At 42.5% G+C, this 17639-nt stretch overlaps 1 protein-coding gene across 1 annotated transcript; it reads right to left on the bottom strand.

Moving 5' to 3' along the window:
• Positions 1-516: 516 nt before the first annotated feature.
• bloc1s2 (biogenesis of lysosomal organelles complex-1, subunit 2) lies at positions 517-17639 on the bottom strand. The gene is made up of 5 exons (XM_084309166.1): positions 17415-17639; positions 16861-16977; positions 3604-3723; positions 2848-2952; positions 517-1881 (listed from the first exon to the last, which is right to left on the bottom strand). The coding sequence occupies exons 1-5, from the start codon at positions 17587-17589 to the stop codon at positions 1850-1852; spliced, it is 549 nt and encodes a 182-aa protein (XP_084165292.1). The 5' UTR covers positions 17590-17639; the 3' UTR covers positions 517-1849.

The following is a 17639-nucleotide window of genomic DNA, read 5'->3' as shown; positions in this document are numbered from 1 at the left end:
GCAGGGATGTGACCTACAGCCGAGTCATATGCGAAAATATTTATATCTCGACATTCAGAATGATTGTCACATATATATTGAAACATGTATATGTTTAGGTATGGAAAATGTAATACTTAATGCAATCGAATCAACGTTTATCATAATGTAATGGTAATGGGAGGTGCAACATAGTATCAAACTCTATCAAACTCTCTCTGACCTCTCTCTCTAGGTGGGTTTTCTATCAATTTGACACGCAAATATTTTAGGAATTATTTTATAAGAAATCATATTTACTTTGAATTACCCGTTCATGCATTGAAGGTCGCGTGACTAAACGCTTGCAATAAAAAGCTTGCAGATCAGTGTATGGATGCGCTCTTCATTCAGTCAGTAATGATGATAGTAATATATCATGCTTTTAGAGAAAAGAAAAATTACGAGATGACCGATGATAAATACATAACAGTATATTGCCCAGCTAATAGTGATGCTTGTCCATGTGTTATATTGTTTTAATCAAGGAAAAGGTCATTTCACAAGTCAACCACATTGAGATTTATTTCTTAAAAAATATCAAGGATTGCTTAATAACAAACATAATGGACATAACATACTGCTATTTGTAATTTTGTGTGTCAATGACATTATTCTCTTATGTATATACGTAAATACGTATAACAAAAAATATATATACACTTCCATCTTGTACAGGAAACTTGGTGCACTATGTAGTTTTGAAAGAGATAATTGTTTACATTTGCAGAGCCTGCTACTATACTGTAATTATGAAGTAAGAGTAGATCTAATTGTATCATAGATTCAAAGATAAATACTTTTTGAAGCACTGTAAATGAAACAGACGCCTAGCAGATGCATCTTTGATTAGTAAATATTTGTAAACAAAATGTCTGGCCCTGCAATCGTAAACAGTAACCTTTCAGTGTCCCATGACCCAGTTTTTCCCTGAGCATAGTTTATTTTAATGTATTTTCATATACGGTATACCATAGAATCTTTCCACAACTCTTGAGTTGAAAACGTAATCCCCCAAAACTACATACTGCACCTTCAAAACTGATAACATAGGAAAAGGTGTGGGTTTCAGCTTCTATGTACGCAGTAGCCGTTATACAAGCTACGAGGGAATAAGTACAATAGTGAGTAGTACTATTCACATTCCAAAAAACAGGGGAAATGTCTAGCTGGATCAAACAGATCCCAGTACTGTACATACATGTAACGCTACAGCTGTTAGAACAACCCTGCAATCATGTTCCAGGACGCAACGCGAGGAGCAGAAAAGCATTCAATTGTTGTTGTTTTTTTGGTCCGACAAGAAGTTGGTAAGGTGACATTATGAAACGGTTAAAAAGGGTCAGGAATATAGTCTTAATCACATACATTATCTGTATCCAATTGTGTATTGTTAAGACTCTTGGCATCCAGTGGTGGGGTGGTAGTTGTGGGTATACTGCTGAGGAGAGATAGGTGTAGACAGGGGTGGTTTACATCACTCATAATGTGGGTAATGGGTCGGTAAACCTCAGAGAAAGCAATGTGTTCACTCCATATACCTGTGGAGCACACTACTACTACTACTACTACTACTACTACTACCACTACCGTCAATAAGGCTGCATTTCTGATTCAAATCTAACCCAAGCAATATTTCATGTGGCTGCCTTGAACTGCTTCCTCTGCGTTCGTCGTGTTGTAGGCGTCCAGGTGAGTTTGGCTGTTTGCTGATTCAGTCCCAGCAGCTCACATCCTCCCCGCCGGCTCCTGGCTGTACTGGCAAAGTGAGGGCAGGGCAGGGCAAGGTGAAAGAGGGTTATATCGGCACCAGAACCGTCAGCCCTCCTCTTCATCGCTTCTCCAGTTTCTTGAACTTGGCCTCTGTAGAGATAGAGGGAAAAAAATCACTCCCTCAACTCAAGAGAACGAGGAACTCACTCACCCTGCAGTCAAAGGGTTGCGCCAAAGGAAGCAAAAGACTCACGCACCACATTAAACCTTGACTACAACACAATTCAGGCTGTTTATCTTTCCACAGTCTGGCGCCTGAGCAAGCCACGTGTGAGATGTGGTTTAGAATGGTGAAATCATCTGTGGTGTTACACCGCCATCTGCTGTTGGAACTCAGAAAGACATGGAACATGAGCTGAATGTGGCTGTACCTATTATTAGTTCACCTACCACACATACCACTAACAGATGCTAACACATACAGACAAGACAGACAGAGACTCTGCATGCCCCAGCGTCCTACACTCACTCAGTAGGACACCAAGCCAGGAGAACCACCAACACACAACTACTAATTAATGAAACTATGGAGTCCCACTATACTATATGGTAAATGGCTGCTTTTTTATATAGCGCTTTTATCCAAAGCACTTTACAATTTGTTACTCACATTTTACCCATTCCCTCACACATTCACACCGACGGCAGAGGCAACCATGCAAGGTGCCAACCTGCTCATCGGGAGCAATTAGGGATTAAGTGTCTTTCTCAAGGACACATCGACACGGGAATCGAACCGGGAACCTCCCGATTGCCAGACGACTGCTCTACCTCCCGAGCCCCTGTCGCCATATTGTACCAATAAAATGTTACCAACCAGACACCACTAATTCTGTACAAGACAAAAAGAGTTAAGGGTGTAATTGATATTCAGTTATAGGGTAAATATAGCCACTTAAATGGGGCTATCCCAAGTTAAAATGAGGCCATCCTCACTTGAAGTATCCTTGCATGGAATGTGTGCGCCCGCGTGTGTGTGTGTGTGTGTGTGTGTGTGTGTGTGTGTGTGTGGGCATGCTTCTGCTTGTAGGTATCTGAACGTACTGTAGGTCTTACCTAGTTTCTTAGAGTATGTGTCCAGCTTGTAGGCAGCCTGTTCCAGAGCAGAAACTTGCTCCTCAATCTGATTAATCTGGTCCAAGTAGGGCTGCAGGCTGGCATCTAACACGCGCACACACACACACACACACACATTATAGCAATCACTTCAAAGGGATACTTTGACATTTTGAAGGTCCTGGTTAACCCTTTCACTGCCACACTACCAAACGGTTAACCCTTTCAGGGCGACAATACAGGTTAACCCTTTCACTACCACACTACAGAAGGTTAACCCGGTAGTGAAAGGGTTATCCAGACATGAGTCACTGGAGGAAAAGGTTTTTACATTGGTCCTTCAGTTTCCACCAAATGGCTGCTAGGCATTGTTGGTCTTCCTGGCTGAAAGTGCAGGGCACGGCTGGCTGTGCCCCATGGCTTCAATCAGGAACGCTAACGGGCCATTTTAGTGATGCAGAAAAACGTTTACATGTCAATGTCTAATTTTAAAAGGCGCTGTAAGTGGTATTCTTTTGTTTGTTAAAATAAGTAGTCTACATGTTAAAGTAATAGCTCTACATGCTGACAGCCATCACTCATATAGTGTTGGTCAGTAACATGGGTCTCCCAGTCGCTCCGCTCTGCAGTAAACAGAAAAATATGTTATGGTGTCCTGTTATCCCACTTTATCGAATCAGGAGAGAGAACTCCACACTGCACAAATGTGACCCGTGACAGTAGGTGCTACAGCGGCCACTGAATTATGTGACTAACACTTGTTGTTGAGGTCCTGCAGGTTGCGGCTGATATTGAGGCTGATGTCCTTCATCTCCATGTATTTCAGACTGGTCAGCTTGTTCATGTTCTCAAGCAGACGGTAGTCCTCACAGGTGGCTGTGAACAACAAAAACAACAGCTCTAACATGTTGGGTAATTTTATGTCAACATACCTTCGGTTACAAAATGCAACAAGATTGAAAAATAACGATTTTCATTGTACTGAATCTTTAAGGAGACCAATCACAGCTATAGAAATATAATTCGATGTGGCGAATTATCAGGTGTGCTGTAATACTTTGTAAATGGGAACGTTTCAGGGGTTCACCATTCTAAACGGTTTCTCAACAGCATTTACAAATATTAAACTATTTCTAAATGTACCCTAGTCAATATCTATAGGCTACAGAGCATTCATATCAATTGTTAAAAGAACACGCCAACATTTTGGGAAATTAGCTTATCGTCTTCTCCAGAGAGAGACAAGAAGATAGATACCAGTTTTCTGCGTAGCGGACATGGCCGGTTAGCCTAGGCATTGTCCAACTAACACCTCTCCCGAAGGCTAACTGACCATGTCCGCTTCCATTCATTGTGCTAAGCTAGGCTAACATGCAGCCAGATAGCTTTCTACTGAATTAAAGATACAGCAATTTCATTAAATAGTATGATTTAGTTATATGATTTAGTTATATTATAATAAAATAGAAATTAGATAGTATATAGAAGTATAATACATTATATAAGTGTGTGTGTGTGTGGGGGTGTGTGTGTGTGTGTAAATGAATGAACCTAAATATGTAGTTTGACTGATAGATAGACAAAATGGGTTTATTTATGTTGATTTAATTTGGTTGTGTTGATGTTAAATTTTTTTTTTTTGCAAAGCAAAATGGGTATATTCTGTTTGGTTTTACACAATATGTCTATCGGGGTGTTGTGTGTGTGTAAATCTGAAGACGCACATGAGAACTCATACAGGAGAGAAACCACTGTTCAGTTTAAGCTGACAATAGACATGAAAAGAAGAAGGAACAGGTTCCAAAACAGTTAGCTATATCCAAAATAGGAATATCATGTATGTATGTATACTAAGCAGTATGCACAATAGGAGAAAAAGAACAAAAGAGATATATAATATATATATATATATATATATATATATAAATAAAGTGTGTATATGTTTTGTACATAAAACTATGAAACTTTTGTAACCTTTTGTTTTTGCAAAATGATTTACTGAATTATGTTTCTTTTTTGTATTATTTTTTGTGTGTAAATAATGTAATGTAAAAAGGGTAGGCAATTATAAGCCTCGGCTTCAGCCTACACCTTTTCGGTCATTTTTTTATTTATTTTTTATTTTAATATTCTACTACTATGCTTTGTAAAAGAAGACTGAAATAAAATCATTCATCATCATCATCATATCCAATTTCTTTGGATTTGAATTTCAATTTGACAAAATGTTGTCAAAACAATGAACAATGAACGTTTTGTGTGACGATTTCATTGACCAATCATCGGTCTGCAGTATCACATAGCACAGCAGGGGTTCTCAAACCTTTTTATACCACAACCCCATTTTATTTAGGATTTTTTTTGGGGACCCCACACTTAACACATTGGGCGCCGGGGGTTGTGCCCATCAAAGTACCCAGTCTGCCACCGTTGAAAACCTATGGAGATGTTTACCTTCTTTGCAGGGCTATAACTTTTTTAATGTTATTGCTATATTGACATTACTATGGCCCATTCAACATCGATTATCGATCGTTCAGGATGTGGGAACGTTATATTTTTTCATTCATATATTGTTGTGTTAATAGCGTCGAGAATATAAGTATGTCTTTTCTGCTGTAATTCCAAACAGTAGTTATAGGCCCTGAATTATATGATAGATTATCGATTGGCGTTTCTTTCCTATACACGGCACGCTATATTAAAAAATTCAAATGATCGGTATACATTATGCTTCATCATGCGTGAAGGAAAGGGGGGGGGGTCGTTTATAATTCCTTGATCGTCAGTAATGGCTTTATTTAGTATGGGTTGATATATTGATCAGATGGTTTGCAGTGAAATGAATAAACAATCGGGCTGAAAATAACGTTACGGTCCTCTTACCGTTCGCCGATGACTGGAGGAAAAAGATCCCAATTATTTGACGCCGATCTCCTAGATCCATTTCCGGTTTGTATGGCGCAATAAACGCCAAAATCATATCGATTATTACATTTAGAAAGCGATCCAAATGCACTATAGTGTTTGTCTGGATCCACGTAACAAGATATCACTGCCGGAGGGATTTCCTCGACGCACCGATCGGCACTTCCGGTTTTGGCGAGAGTGTAACTCGCCCGACCATCCACCAGGCAGCGGTATTGAGGCGTTGCAATCTCATACAGGGTCCCACTGCAGTCCGGAGGTTGGCTGGATGAATTATGAATGCCATGGCGAATTTTTTTTATATTGATCCAAAAAACCGCGTAAGTCGTTCAACGTATGGCGGGCAAAAACGGCGTAACTCGTTCTTGGCGACCAATGTGTTAAATCTAACCCTAACTAACGGTACTGTCATGCACTTGTCCTAATAAACTAACCTACACTGTAGCACTCAACACTTTGATGAACATTGTTGCTCAGCTGATAGTTATGCCCTTCCTGATGGCTTGTCGTACAGAACTTGTAAGTCGCTTTGGATAAAAGCGTCAGCTAAATGACTAAATGTAAATGTAAATGTTAAAGGGGACATGCATTATAAATGGCCTTTTCCTGTGTTTAGCATGTTTTCCTAGCAATTGGGGATTATATCAATGTGGTCTGTCGTTAATTATCATATTGACTCATCAGTCTAGTCTCGAGTTCACAAGATCCTCCCTCAGTCAACTAAGCTGTTCTGATTTGACGGTATTGCTGACGTGAATAGGGTACTACTGATTTGCATAACTAACGCTCCCTCTATGGTTGACAGCGACAGCAGAGCGAGTGGAAATATCTTCACTTCCTCAAACAGAGCGAGGCAGAGAGAACGAGCGAGCGAGAGAGAGGGAGAGCGAGAGAGAGAGGAACCGCGGTGCAGGAGTGTGTGAAACACAAACACACGCATTTGACACGCAGGGCTTCTCCCTGGTAGAGAGCGAGAGAGAGAGAGAGAGAGAGAGAGAGACCGCGGTGCAGGAGTGTGTGAAACACAAACACACACGCATTTGACACAGGGCTTCTCCCTGGTAGAGAGAGAGAGGGACCGCGGTGCAGGAGTGTGTGAAACACAAACACACATGCATTTGACACGCGGGGCTTCTCCCTGGTAGAGAGAGAGAGGGACCGCGGTGCAGGAGTATGTGAAACACAAACACACAAGCATTTACACACACAACCTGGACCGCGCGGGGGAAGCAGTGGAGAGTAGAGCTGCCACGGTATTGATGTTTTCCTTACCGCACAAATTTGCTAAATATTTCCTACCGCTGCGGTTATTACCGCTCACACACAAAAAAAAGTTTGAATGCATTTTTTTATTTTTTGTAGTCTACTCTTTATAGCATATAGCCTGCCTCTAGTCTAAATGTCTATCTTTAGAGGATGACTTTGCAGCATGAATATTGTTTGGGATTCGGCAAGCACGCATTCGTTATTGAAAGTGAAACACGGATTCGAAGTCTCCCCTCTGGTCGTGCGCCGTTCACTGTGTCGCGGGCAGGGGTGGTAGCGGCGCGCCCGGCGGTTACCCCCCCGACCCTTTCTTCTTCTTATTATTATAACGTTACTACTTATGATTACAAAGGCATTCCTTTTGTGGCATTAACGTTATATAGTTACACGTTCAATAACAGCGTATTTACCGGACCATAGCAAGGCAAGCATTACTCAATTCATATCTCAGTTCCTTTCTTTGCTCAGAGCGTGCCGAGTTGTGCCCATTCTGCGGTCTGTTAATAAAGTTTTCAATCAGACAAGTGTATAGAACGAAGGGCTTTTATTATAACATTCGTTGCAGTAAAATCATTATGCCTCGTTTAGTACTCCTGAGGAGCGACGGTAATCCACTCTGGCGGGAGATAACGTATTAGCCGTGTTGTGAGCTCTGATCAATGGCTGACATTTAGGAAGTAAAAATCGAATACGCGCTTGCCGATTGGTGGTAACACACTGCAGGACGCTCCAACGTGTGAGTGACGCGTCTCTCTTCTGACCAATCAGTGGTCTGCAGTGTTTCACGTGACTTTTCTGGTACCCAATAGGGTCGCTTGGAACCTCGACAGGGGTATCGAAGTCTCCCCTCTGGTCGTGCGCCGTTCACTGTGTCGCGGGCAGGGGTGGTAGCGGCGCGCCCGGCGGTTACCCCCCCAACCCTTTCTTCTTATTATTATTATAGCGTTACTACTTATGATTACAAAGGCATTCCTTTTGTGGCATTAACGTTATATAGTTACGCGTTCAATAACATCAGCGTATTTACCGGACCATAGCAAGGCAAGCATTACTCAATTCATATCCCAGTTCCTTTCTTTGCTCAGAGCGTGCCGAGTTGTGCCCATTCTGCGGTCTGTTAATAAAGTTTTCAATCAGACAAGTGTATAGAAAGAAGGGCTTTTATTATAACATTCGTTGCAGTAAAATCATTATGCCTCGTTTAGTACTCCTGAGGAGCGACGGTAATCCACTCTGGCGGGAGCTAACGTATTAGCCGTGTTGTGAGCTCTGATCAATGGCTGACATTTAGGAAGTAAAAATCTAATACGCGCTTGCCGATTGGTGGTAACACACTGCAGGACGCTCCAACGTGTGACGCGTTTCTCTTCTGACCAATCAGTGGTCTGCAGTGTTTCACATGACTTTTCTGGTACCCAATAGGGTCGCTTGGAACCTCGACAGAGGGGTAGGGTATATCTGCAGAGCCGCAAGCCCAAGGAGAGCAGGGTACTTTATTATTATTATAAAAAACAGCAGTGATGCGGTATTCAGCCTAACTCTGCGGTGGGCGTGATGTAACAGCGATACCGCGGTAATGCGGTAATCGCGGCAGCTCTAGTGGAGAGATAACTTTATGCTCCGAGCTCCGTATCCCTCTCCCTCCCTCCCTCTATCTCTCTCTCTGTCTGCCAGTCGCAGACTGTGGGTGACTCTCACTCAAAGCGCTTATAATAATAATAATAATGCAGGACCTGCTCAGAGGTTATGGGCGGAGCCATCCAATAACAGCCTGAAATCCTGAGGCTGGAAAATTAGGCTTTTGAGTACTTCATTAGAAATATAAAACAATGATTTTTTTTTTTTTACTTTCTGATGTGTTCAATAGACTCACAGGAATTGTGTAAAGTTGCCCAAATAGTGCTAGGAATAGCAATGCATGTCCCCTTTAACACTTTTCCTGCCAATCACGTCGTACGACAGGTTTCAAGTTCATATTTCATATTTTCGTCATGGTATTCATATTTCACTCACAGAGCCTTGTCATATGCTGCAGGAGCCATCACAACTCTGCAACGCTTCAATACTGCCACCTGGTGGCTGATCGGCGAGTTGCAACCGGAAGTGGATCTCTTGTGATCCCGGTGCATCTGCCTATTCCGTCCGGCCACTCGTTTATCGTCGCGGGACTCAATATACACACCGTGGATATGGATCCGTTGCCATAACTCAATAATCCACATGATTTGGGCGTATATTAGTATTATACAAACCGGAACTGGATCGCATCGATCCACATCACATAACTGGGATCTGTTAGCTCCACTCTCATCGCCCAACGGTACGAGGAGACTGACGTGAGTTTCAGCGTTTTTCTTTATCATTTTCGATACAAACTGCTCTGATCTATATATCACCCATACTACATAAATCATTTAACGTCGGTCACGGAATTATAAAGGATAATTTTTTATATAACGTTGATCGGTATCAAACGGCATTTGATAATCTAATATATGCATTTATGTCTATATCTCACGTTCTAGGAAATACTGCAGAAAACGATAACATATTTATACTCTAGACGGTATTTTCGTACGAATGTGTGAATGAAAAAGTAAAACGTTCCTACATCCTGAACGATATATAATCGATGTTGAATGGGCCATAGTAATGTCAATTTAGCAATACAATTTAAAAAGTTATAGCCCTGCAAAGAAGGTGAACATCTCCATAGACTTACAGTACTGGCAGAGAATGGTTTAGGATGATCAAAGTGGTGGCAGAGAATGTGTTAATGTATTGCGTAATTTCAACGTGGAATTAAGGAATATCAAAACAAAAATAACAACAAAAAATGTTGTTGAACTTGATCATGCATATTTATTAGAAAATTGTATTACAGCACTATGTTATCAATACACATTTATAAAACGAGGCATATTTAGGCATATGTTGCCAGAACAAATCTTTTTTTGCCTGTTACCTACCCGCGACCCCAATTTGGGTCGCAACCCGTAGTTTGAGAACCACTGACATAGCAGAATGGATAGCAACTTTGGTACCGACACCACAGAGCACCAGTAACTAAAATTGGCACAGGTAAGTGCACCCAGGCACGGGTCAGTCAGCAGTGCAGAAAGCAAAAAAAGCGGGAACACGGATTCTGGTACGGTAGTGAAGAAGCGTCATTAGTCAACTAATAGTCATAGGATTTGTATAGGACTAATTGATTGCAAATATATGCATTCATGTGGAAGGACCTCTTTAAATCTGGTGCCTATTAAAAGACCAAAACATATTTGAGAATAATCATTGTGGTGCCAGTTACATTTTACCATTTTCAAAAGACTAACCAACTAAAACTAGTTGACTAAAGTTACAATTCAAACTAAGGAGGTCAAAATGGAACTGGAGGTGTCTGCAGTTCCGGCGGAGGCTGCAGGTTGAAAGAAATCTGTGTTTTTCAATGTAGTTTCAAGTTTCAAGTTTCTTTAATAGTTGTCATACAGAAGTACAGAATACTTTCATACAAAATGCTTCTTACTGTTACGCTCCAGAGACTGTGCTAGACAAGATAGTATCAAATAACATAGTATAGCATATAAATTAGAAGTAGAAAATGAGGTCACAGTGTTCAGTATAGACATATGTACAATGTTCGATGCAGAATAGACGTAACTGAGTTACCATATAATATACAATACTATGCAGTGTACTAATGTACAATATTATATAGTGCAAAGCAGAAATGCAGAAATGGGATGAGGTACAATTTAGGTACAATTTACAGTAAGGTGTACGAGTTGTAGTGCAATCCTTCATCAATAAATATAAAGTGTGGGGAGTGGGTGCTACAGTGTGTTTGTTTAAAGTGAGTGTGTGCTATAAAGTGTGGGGAGTGGGTGCTACAGTGTGTTTGTTTAAAGTGAGTGTGTGCGTGTGGATGCGTGTGCTATGTGCGTTTGATGGTTGTTGTTGCGTAGTGTTCATTGTTCGTTAAGCAGCCTGATGGCCTGGGGATAGAAGCTTCTTCTGAGTCTTCTGTGCTCGCCTTGAGACTCCGGTATCGCTTGCCTGACCGCAGCAGTTCAAAGAGGCAGTTGTTCGGGTGGCTCGAGTCCTTAATAATTCTCTTAGCCTTCCCCCTGCACCGCTTGTTGTAAATGTTCTGGAGGGTGGGGAGCACCCCTCCGATTGTGCGTTCGGCTGAACGTGTCACTCTTTGTAGTCTGCTTCGGTCTTGTGCAGTGCTATTCCCAAACCAGGAGGTGATGTTGCCAGTCAGGATGCTCTCTATTGTACATGAGTAGAAGTTCTTAAGGATCTTCTGACTGACTTGTGGACTCCTGAAGTCCACAATCATCTCCTTTGTTTTGCTGACGTTCAGGGAGAGGCTGTTTTCCTGGCACCATCCCGCCAGGACCTTGACCTCTTCCAGGTAGGCCCTCTCGTCGTTGGCAGAGATCAGGCCCACCACCACTGTGTCGTCGGCAAATTTGATGATTGTGTTGCTACTCCGCTGAGCCACACAGTCGTGTGTGTACAGGGAGTAGAGGAGGGGACTCAGAACACAGCCCTGGGGGGCCCCTATGTTGAGGGTGATGGATGAGGAGGTGCAGTTGCCTGCTCTCACCACCTGGGGTCTGCCCGTCAGGAAGTCCAAGACCCACTGGCAGAGGTCATAGTTCAAGCCCAGGTCCCTGAGCTTGGCTATGAGTTTGGTTTATAACTGATATATAGAGATGAGCTTTAAGAGCGTCTACTGAGACAGATCTATAGATCTTAATAGCGCTGGCAGGCAGAGGGTGTTGCAGCAGCAGACTGCGATAGAGCTCAGGTACAGTAGGGCTGGGCGATATGACGATATTATATAAATATCGGGTACAGTTCATTAACGATGCACTTTTTAAACGTATCGTGGATATCGTGATGTTTTGCCCAAGAGGATTGTGTCACGTCAATCTGGTCCACACGTTCAAACTTTTGAGCGCCGCCCCACACACACACTACTGCATCAAAGTTACTACTTATGATAACAAAGGCATTAGTTTTGTGGCATTAATGTTATATAGTTACACGTTCAATAACATCAGCGTATTTACATAGCAACGTCCGAGGTCAACCTAGATAGATAGCAAGCATTAGTCGTTCATATCTCAGCCCGTGCTGACTCAGTTGTGCCCATTCTGCGGTCTGTTAATAAAGTTTTCAATCAGACAGATGTATGGAAAGGCTTTTATTATAACATTCGTTGCAGTAAAATCATTATGCCTCGTTTAGTCATCCTGCGGAGCTAAAAGCTAAACGTCGGCCGCGGGGAGCTACCGCTACCGTCGTTGTTGTCATTGAGCTCTCGTCAAAATCAATGGCGGATATAGCGGAAGTAAAAAATTAATACGCGCTTGCCGATTGGTGCTAAGAACAGCAGGGCGGGTGCAAGCGGTGTGACGTAATTGGCACTCGACTGTCAATCAAAATGATTCTGTTTGCCGTCTGAATGAATGAAAACGTTATTAACAGATTGCAGAATGGGTACAATACAGTACAGCTCAATACAACAACAGTGGACTGGAGGATGCAGACCAGAGAAAGACTTTCGTCTTGTTTACATCAGGGTCCCCCATTTTCAATTCATCATATTTCATATCTAAATCATATAATATCTCATTGCTAAATATACAGTATGCAATAAATAATCTAATAATCCAATAATCTAAATCTAATATATAATATAAAAATGCTAAATGCATGGGTATTTTCTTTTGTCTTTAATGTTAGCTTGCAAACTCAAATACTGTCTTGGTAAGCCTCATAATGAATTGTTTGGGGAAAAAAAGAAAAACATTGTGATGCGTATCGTGTATCGCCGAAAGGTCAGAAAATATCGTGCTATCATATTTAGGCCATATCGCCCAGCCCTAAACTCAGGGCATGCCGAGGTCGCCATCGGCACATAAAAACAAACTGATAAGCAGCAAGAGGGGTGGGTCGGAGCGATGGGGAGGTTTGACATCATTAGAAACGCCGTTTTATGTGTGTTAAAGGTTGTTACCATGACAGCGCGTTACATAGCGACCGAAGAGAGGCCGGGCCTGTCGTTGCTATGGCGAGAATATAGAAAAGTACGTTTTCTTCCGGGTAAGGGCAGACTGAGATACGAACCACACAGAAGAGAAGAGACCATCAGAGACTCTCATCCCTCTCACCCTCGCCGGTGGGGGGGGGGGGGGGATGCCACATCATCATTAGCTTTGGCTAACGGGAGAAGGGTTCTGGCTGCGTGTAGCTTATTGCCAGCGGAAGAGTGCAAGAATGCTTCCGCATTCGTCACTGCACGCCAGTACGGTAATGCGCCTTTCCTTTCGCCCCGCTCAGACAAATGCATGTAGTACATTGCAACACAACGCAGCATTTCCGCGTACATTGCAACGAATCACTTGGAGTTTGAAAGTGATATCAGAAGAAACTACTCAACCTCGGCTGTCTTTAACTATGAGTGAACACAACGCATTGTAACGTTAACGCAGCTGTCAACTGTACTTTACTATGGAATACATGTATATTGTAAATTGAACCCTTGCACTGAAGAACCATTATGAATCTGCGTTAGAAAATGTTTTATATTATCGCGACGCGTCATCACAGACTAAACAGTGTTCTGGATTTTCCTACAATGGATTATTGATTGTAAATTGAACCCTTGCACTGAAGAACCATTATGAATCTGTGTTAGAAAATGTTTTGGATCTAAATCACTTGGAGTTTGAAAGTGATATCAGAAGAAACTACTCAACCTCGGCTGTCTTTAACTATGAGTGAACACAACACTCTCAATTCCTTCATAGTTAAAGACAGTAGAGGTTATACTTTATTATCTAAACATGGTAAGTTAGAGTGCTGTGTTCACTCATAGTTAAATACAGTAGAGGTTGAGTACTTCATTATCTAAAGATGGTAAGTTAGAGTGTTGTGTTCAGTCAGACAGTAGACAAGTAGAGGTTGAGTACTTTATTATCTAAACATGGTAAGTTAGAGTGTTGTGTTCACTCATAGTTAAAGACAGCCGAGGTTGAGTAGTTTCTTCTGATATCACTTTCAAACTCCAAGTGATTTAGATCCAAAACATTTTCTAACACAGATTCATAATGGTTCTTCAGTGCAAGGGTTCAATTTACAATCAATAATCCATTGTAGGAAAATCCAGAACACTGTTTAGTCTGCGACGACGCGTCGCGATAATATAAAACATTTTCTAACACAGATTCATAATGGTTCTTCAGTGCAAGGGTTCAATTTACAATATACATGTATTCCATAGTAAAGTACAGTTGACAGCTGCGTTAACGTTACAATGCGTTGTGTTCACTCATAGTTAAAGACAGCCGAGGTTGAGTAGTTTCTTCTGATATCACTTTCAAACTCCAAGTGATTCGTTGCAATGTACGCGGAAATGCTGCGTTGTGTTGCAATGTACTACATGCATTTGTCTGAGCGGGGCGAAAGGAAAGGCGCATTACCGTACTGGCGTGCGGTGACGAATGCGGAAGCATTCTTGCACTCTTCCGCTGGCAATAAGCTACACACGTTCTGGTTAACGACAAGGCCTGAGCCACTATTGGACTGAACAGCAGAAGAGACGATAGCAAGGACAATACAATCTGATAACATCTGAGCTGAGGCTTCTGTTTATGTAATAAACAACGCTCTTTCAAGAAAGGTATTACGCTGTCAAGGGTCGAATTCTTATGGAGGTGGTGCATTCTTATGCTTGCGGATTGCATTAAAGGGGGATGACAAAGATTGTATCAGCCAGTATGAGAAGACGTCCAAGAAATAAACACAACGCAGGGTCAGTGGATGGAGAGATGATAACACAAGCCAAACAGACGAAGAAGTGATACTGGCTGATTGATCAGAATCTAACAAGGTAGAGCTAGGGTACACCTCTACAAAAATGCAACCGTGTGTAGGTAGACACTGCACCACAAGCACCATGACTAGCCCACTTGTGCTGTGCATTTCCATATTTACCACATGTGAAGACAGCATTGCTCTCCGATAGAAGAGAGATTTGCACATTTACAAAGACTGCAACATGCCACAGAATTCAGTGCAAGAGATCAGAACATCAGTTCCGGACACCTGGGAATGCGTGTGAAAATGGAAGAATGTGCAGATGAAATTAACTACAAGAGGAGAAGAGTGGGGATCCCATGGGGGGACCAACAGTACCCTCTATTGTCTTCTCTTCTGGCTCTCTACCAAACCTAAACACCAGGACATGGATTACATTTACCATGACGACAAGAAGGTAATAGCAAGCTCTGATCACTGCTCTTGTGGCCAATGTTGTCACCACACAGAAATGTAACCCTCCCCCCTCACCAAGAAAATACCAGAGACACTTGGCTGCAGGAGTATTTCTTCTTGGCCTTAAAAAGGAACAGCAACATTATGAGAAACTCACCATCTTCTCCAGAGTCCAACAAGAAGATGGATACCAATTTCCTCTCTGTGCGTTCAGTAGAAAGCTATCCGTCTGCAAGCTAGCCTAACTTGCCACAAATTAATGGAAGCAGATACGGACCAGCTAGCCTAGCTGTTGGCCAAAAACACCTCTCTCTGAGTTTTAAGCTAGGCTAGTGGTCTGTATCCACTTCCATTCATCTGTGGTAACTAAGCTAAGCTAGTTTGCAGCTGGATAGCTTTATACTAAACGTACAGAGAGCAAATTGGTATCCATCTTCTTGTCTGATTCTGGAGAAGGTGGTAAGCACATTTCCCATAATGTTGGCATGTTCCTTTGAAAGCTTAACGATCCTAGAGGTGCTCTCTCCTATTCGGCTAAGAGGCAGTAGCCCTAGGGGTGATGGTCAGTGTGAGAAAGATAGAGGGAATGTTTCCACGATCATGAAAACAAGATAAAACAATTATTATGCCATGTTGCTCTCATTTTGCCTCGTGTTCCTTCACAGCGGTGCGCTTTGCCCTCCAAGCCCAAAGTGTAGTTTTAGCTCAGGTTGAGAGGGTGGAGGGAGCCTGGCGCGTTTCTCCAGTTATTTTTAAACGTCTTTGGTAACTTGTAGAAGAAGATAGAAAGCAGCCTTTGGTCGAGAAGAAAAGTAGAACGTGATCATAATGATGTTATCAAATCAATAAGTAATCAAGTTTAATAATCGTGTCGGAGTCAGCATTGCCTTGGCCTGATCGCTATACTAACTCGTTTGGCTGGGTTAGGGGGAGGGAAGCCGTGGGTGGGAAACTGGCATTGTGGACAGCGACGCCTACAGGTCAGGTCTGGGCGCTTGCTCAGCCGAGGCAAGACTTGAGGAAGGCAGCGTGACCTCCCACGCGTTACACTTCACCAATGAGAGCCCTCGCTGCCAGGTGAGAATTGAGTCACTGGCTGTCGCCGCACGTGTCGGAGGAAGCGTGCGGATACTTCAGGGTTCCCTTGTACCGACCAGTAGGAGAACATGCGCACAACAACCAGGTAGGGGAAGGGGGGAATTGGCACAATGACTAAATTGGGACGGGGAGAAAACAGAGAAAAATCGGAGAAAGATACAAAAAAAATAACAAATTTAATAATCGTGATTTCAATTTAATCATGATTATTGCCAGTCGAGCAGCCCTACAACATTGTTGTTCTAGCTAGATCTTCACTTTATGCAGCCGCAGGTGTCGCTTAGTAGCCCTGTCTGAAGCATACCATCTCCCTTGGGGGGGGGGGGCTCTTTGTCCGATCCATGTTTAATTTCCCATTCAGAAGACCTGGGTTATAATCCAGGTGTCACACAAGGAGAGGGTACAACTGAGCCTAACAGTATAAGATACCTGTGAGCTCTCCTTGCAAGAAGACAGCCATCTTATCAAACATGTCGGTGCAGAGGTGGTTGATGTCAGGTTCTGCAGGCTCCACTGCCTCTTCTGCCGTCTCTATCCCACCGTCACCTAAAACAGACAAACATTATTCGAAAGTTATGTACACCACCAAATGTCCACTTAAGTGTGTTATTATATAATTCAATGGTGCTAATTATTACCCTAGCTTTATTGCATGAGTGATAGTTACATCGGTTCCTATGTAGTGGTAAATATTTAAAGAGAATACACTGTGGGCCTTACACTTGTCCATAATGCAACTTCATGGAGACATAACATAACAATGAACTCCAAACACAAGAGCACATGAAGAATAATATCAATCATAGATTTAAAAAATACAAAAGCACTGCATCGACTTCTATCCATTTAATAAATAGAGCAAACCAATTGATCTGTTGCCCAGTGCCGAGGGTTACTTCTCAATTTGTTTGCACTGTTGTTGTGGTGTGTTAGCATTATTAGCCAGCTAGCTGAAGCTGTCAGGAAGAAGCATTGCTCCTCACTGTTGGACTTCTTGGGCACCACCACCACCGCCTGGCTCTCCGCTGCATCCTCCGAGACTTCTCCTCCGTGGGTGCTGCTGCCGGTGCTCCCTGGGAGGTCCAGTGCCGTCGGATGGGCCAGAGGCACCCTGGAGATGCTGTCCATTGCAGCGGCCTCATCCCCAGTTGCAGCCATTTTCCTTCGGCTTGCTGTGTGTGGCCACCAGTCACATGATGATTCACAGT

Source organism: Notolepis coatsorum, assembly GCF_963971535.1.
Source record: "Notolepis coatsorum genome assembly, chromosome: 2".
NCBI classification, from domain to species: Eukaryota; Metazoa; Chordata; class Actinopteri; order Aulopiformes; family Paralepididae; genus Notolepis; species Notolepis coatsorum.
The sequence above is the reverse complement of the archived record's forward strand: the minus strand, read 5'-3'. Positions and strand labels throughout refer to the sequence as shown.

Coding starts and splice junctions, on each gene's coding strand:
- bloc1s2 (XM_084309166.1), bottom strand. CDS start 17,589: ATGGCTGCAACTGGGGATGAGGCCGCTGCAATGGACAGCATCTCCAGG. Junction 16,978..17,414: donor GGTGCCCAAGAAGTCCAACA/GTGAGGAGCAAT, acceptor TGTCTGTTTTAG/GTGACGGTGGGATAGAGACG. Junction 1,882..2,847: donor CACATACTCTAAGAAACTAG/GTAAGACCTACA, acceptor CTATCTCTACAG/AGGCCAAGTTCAAGAAACTG.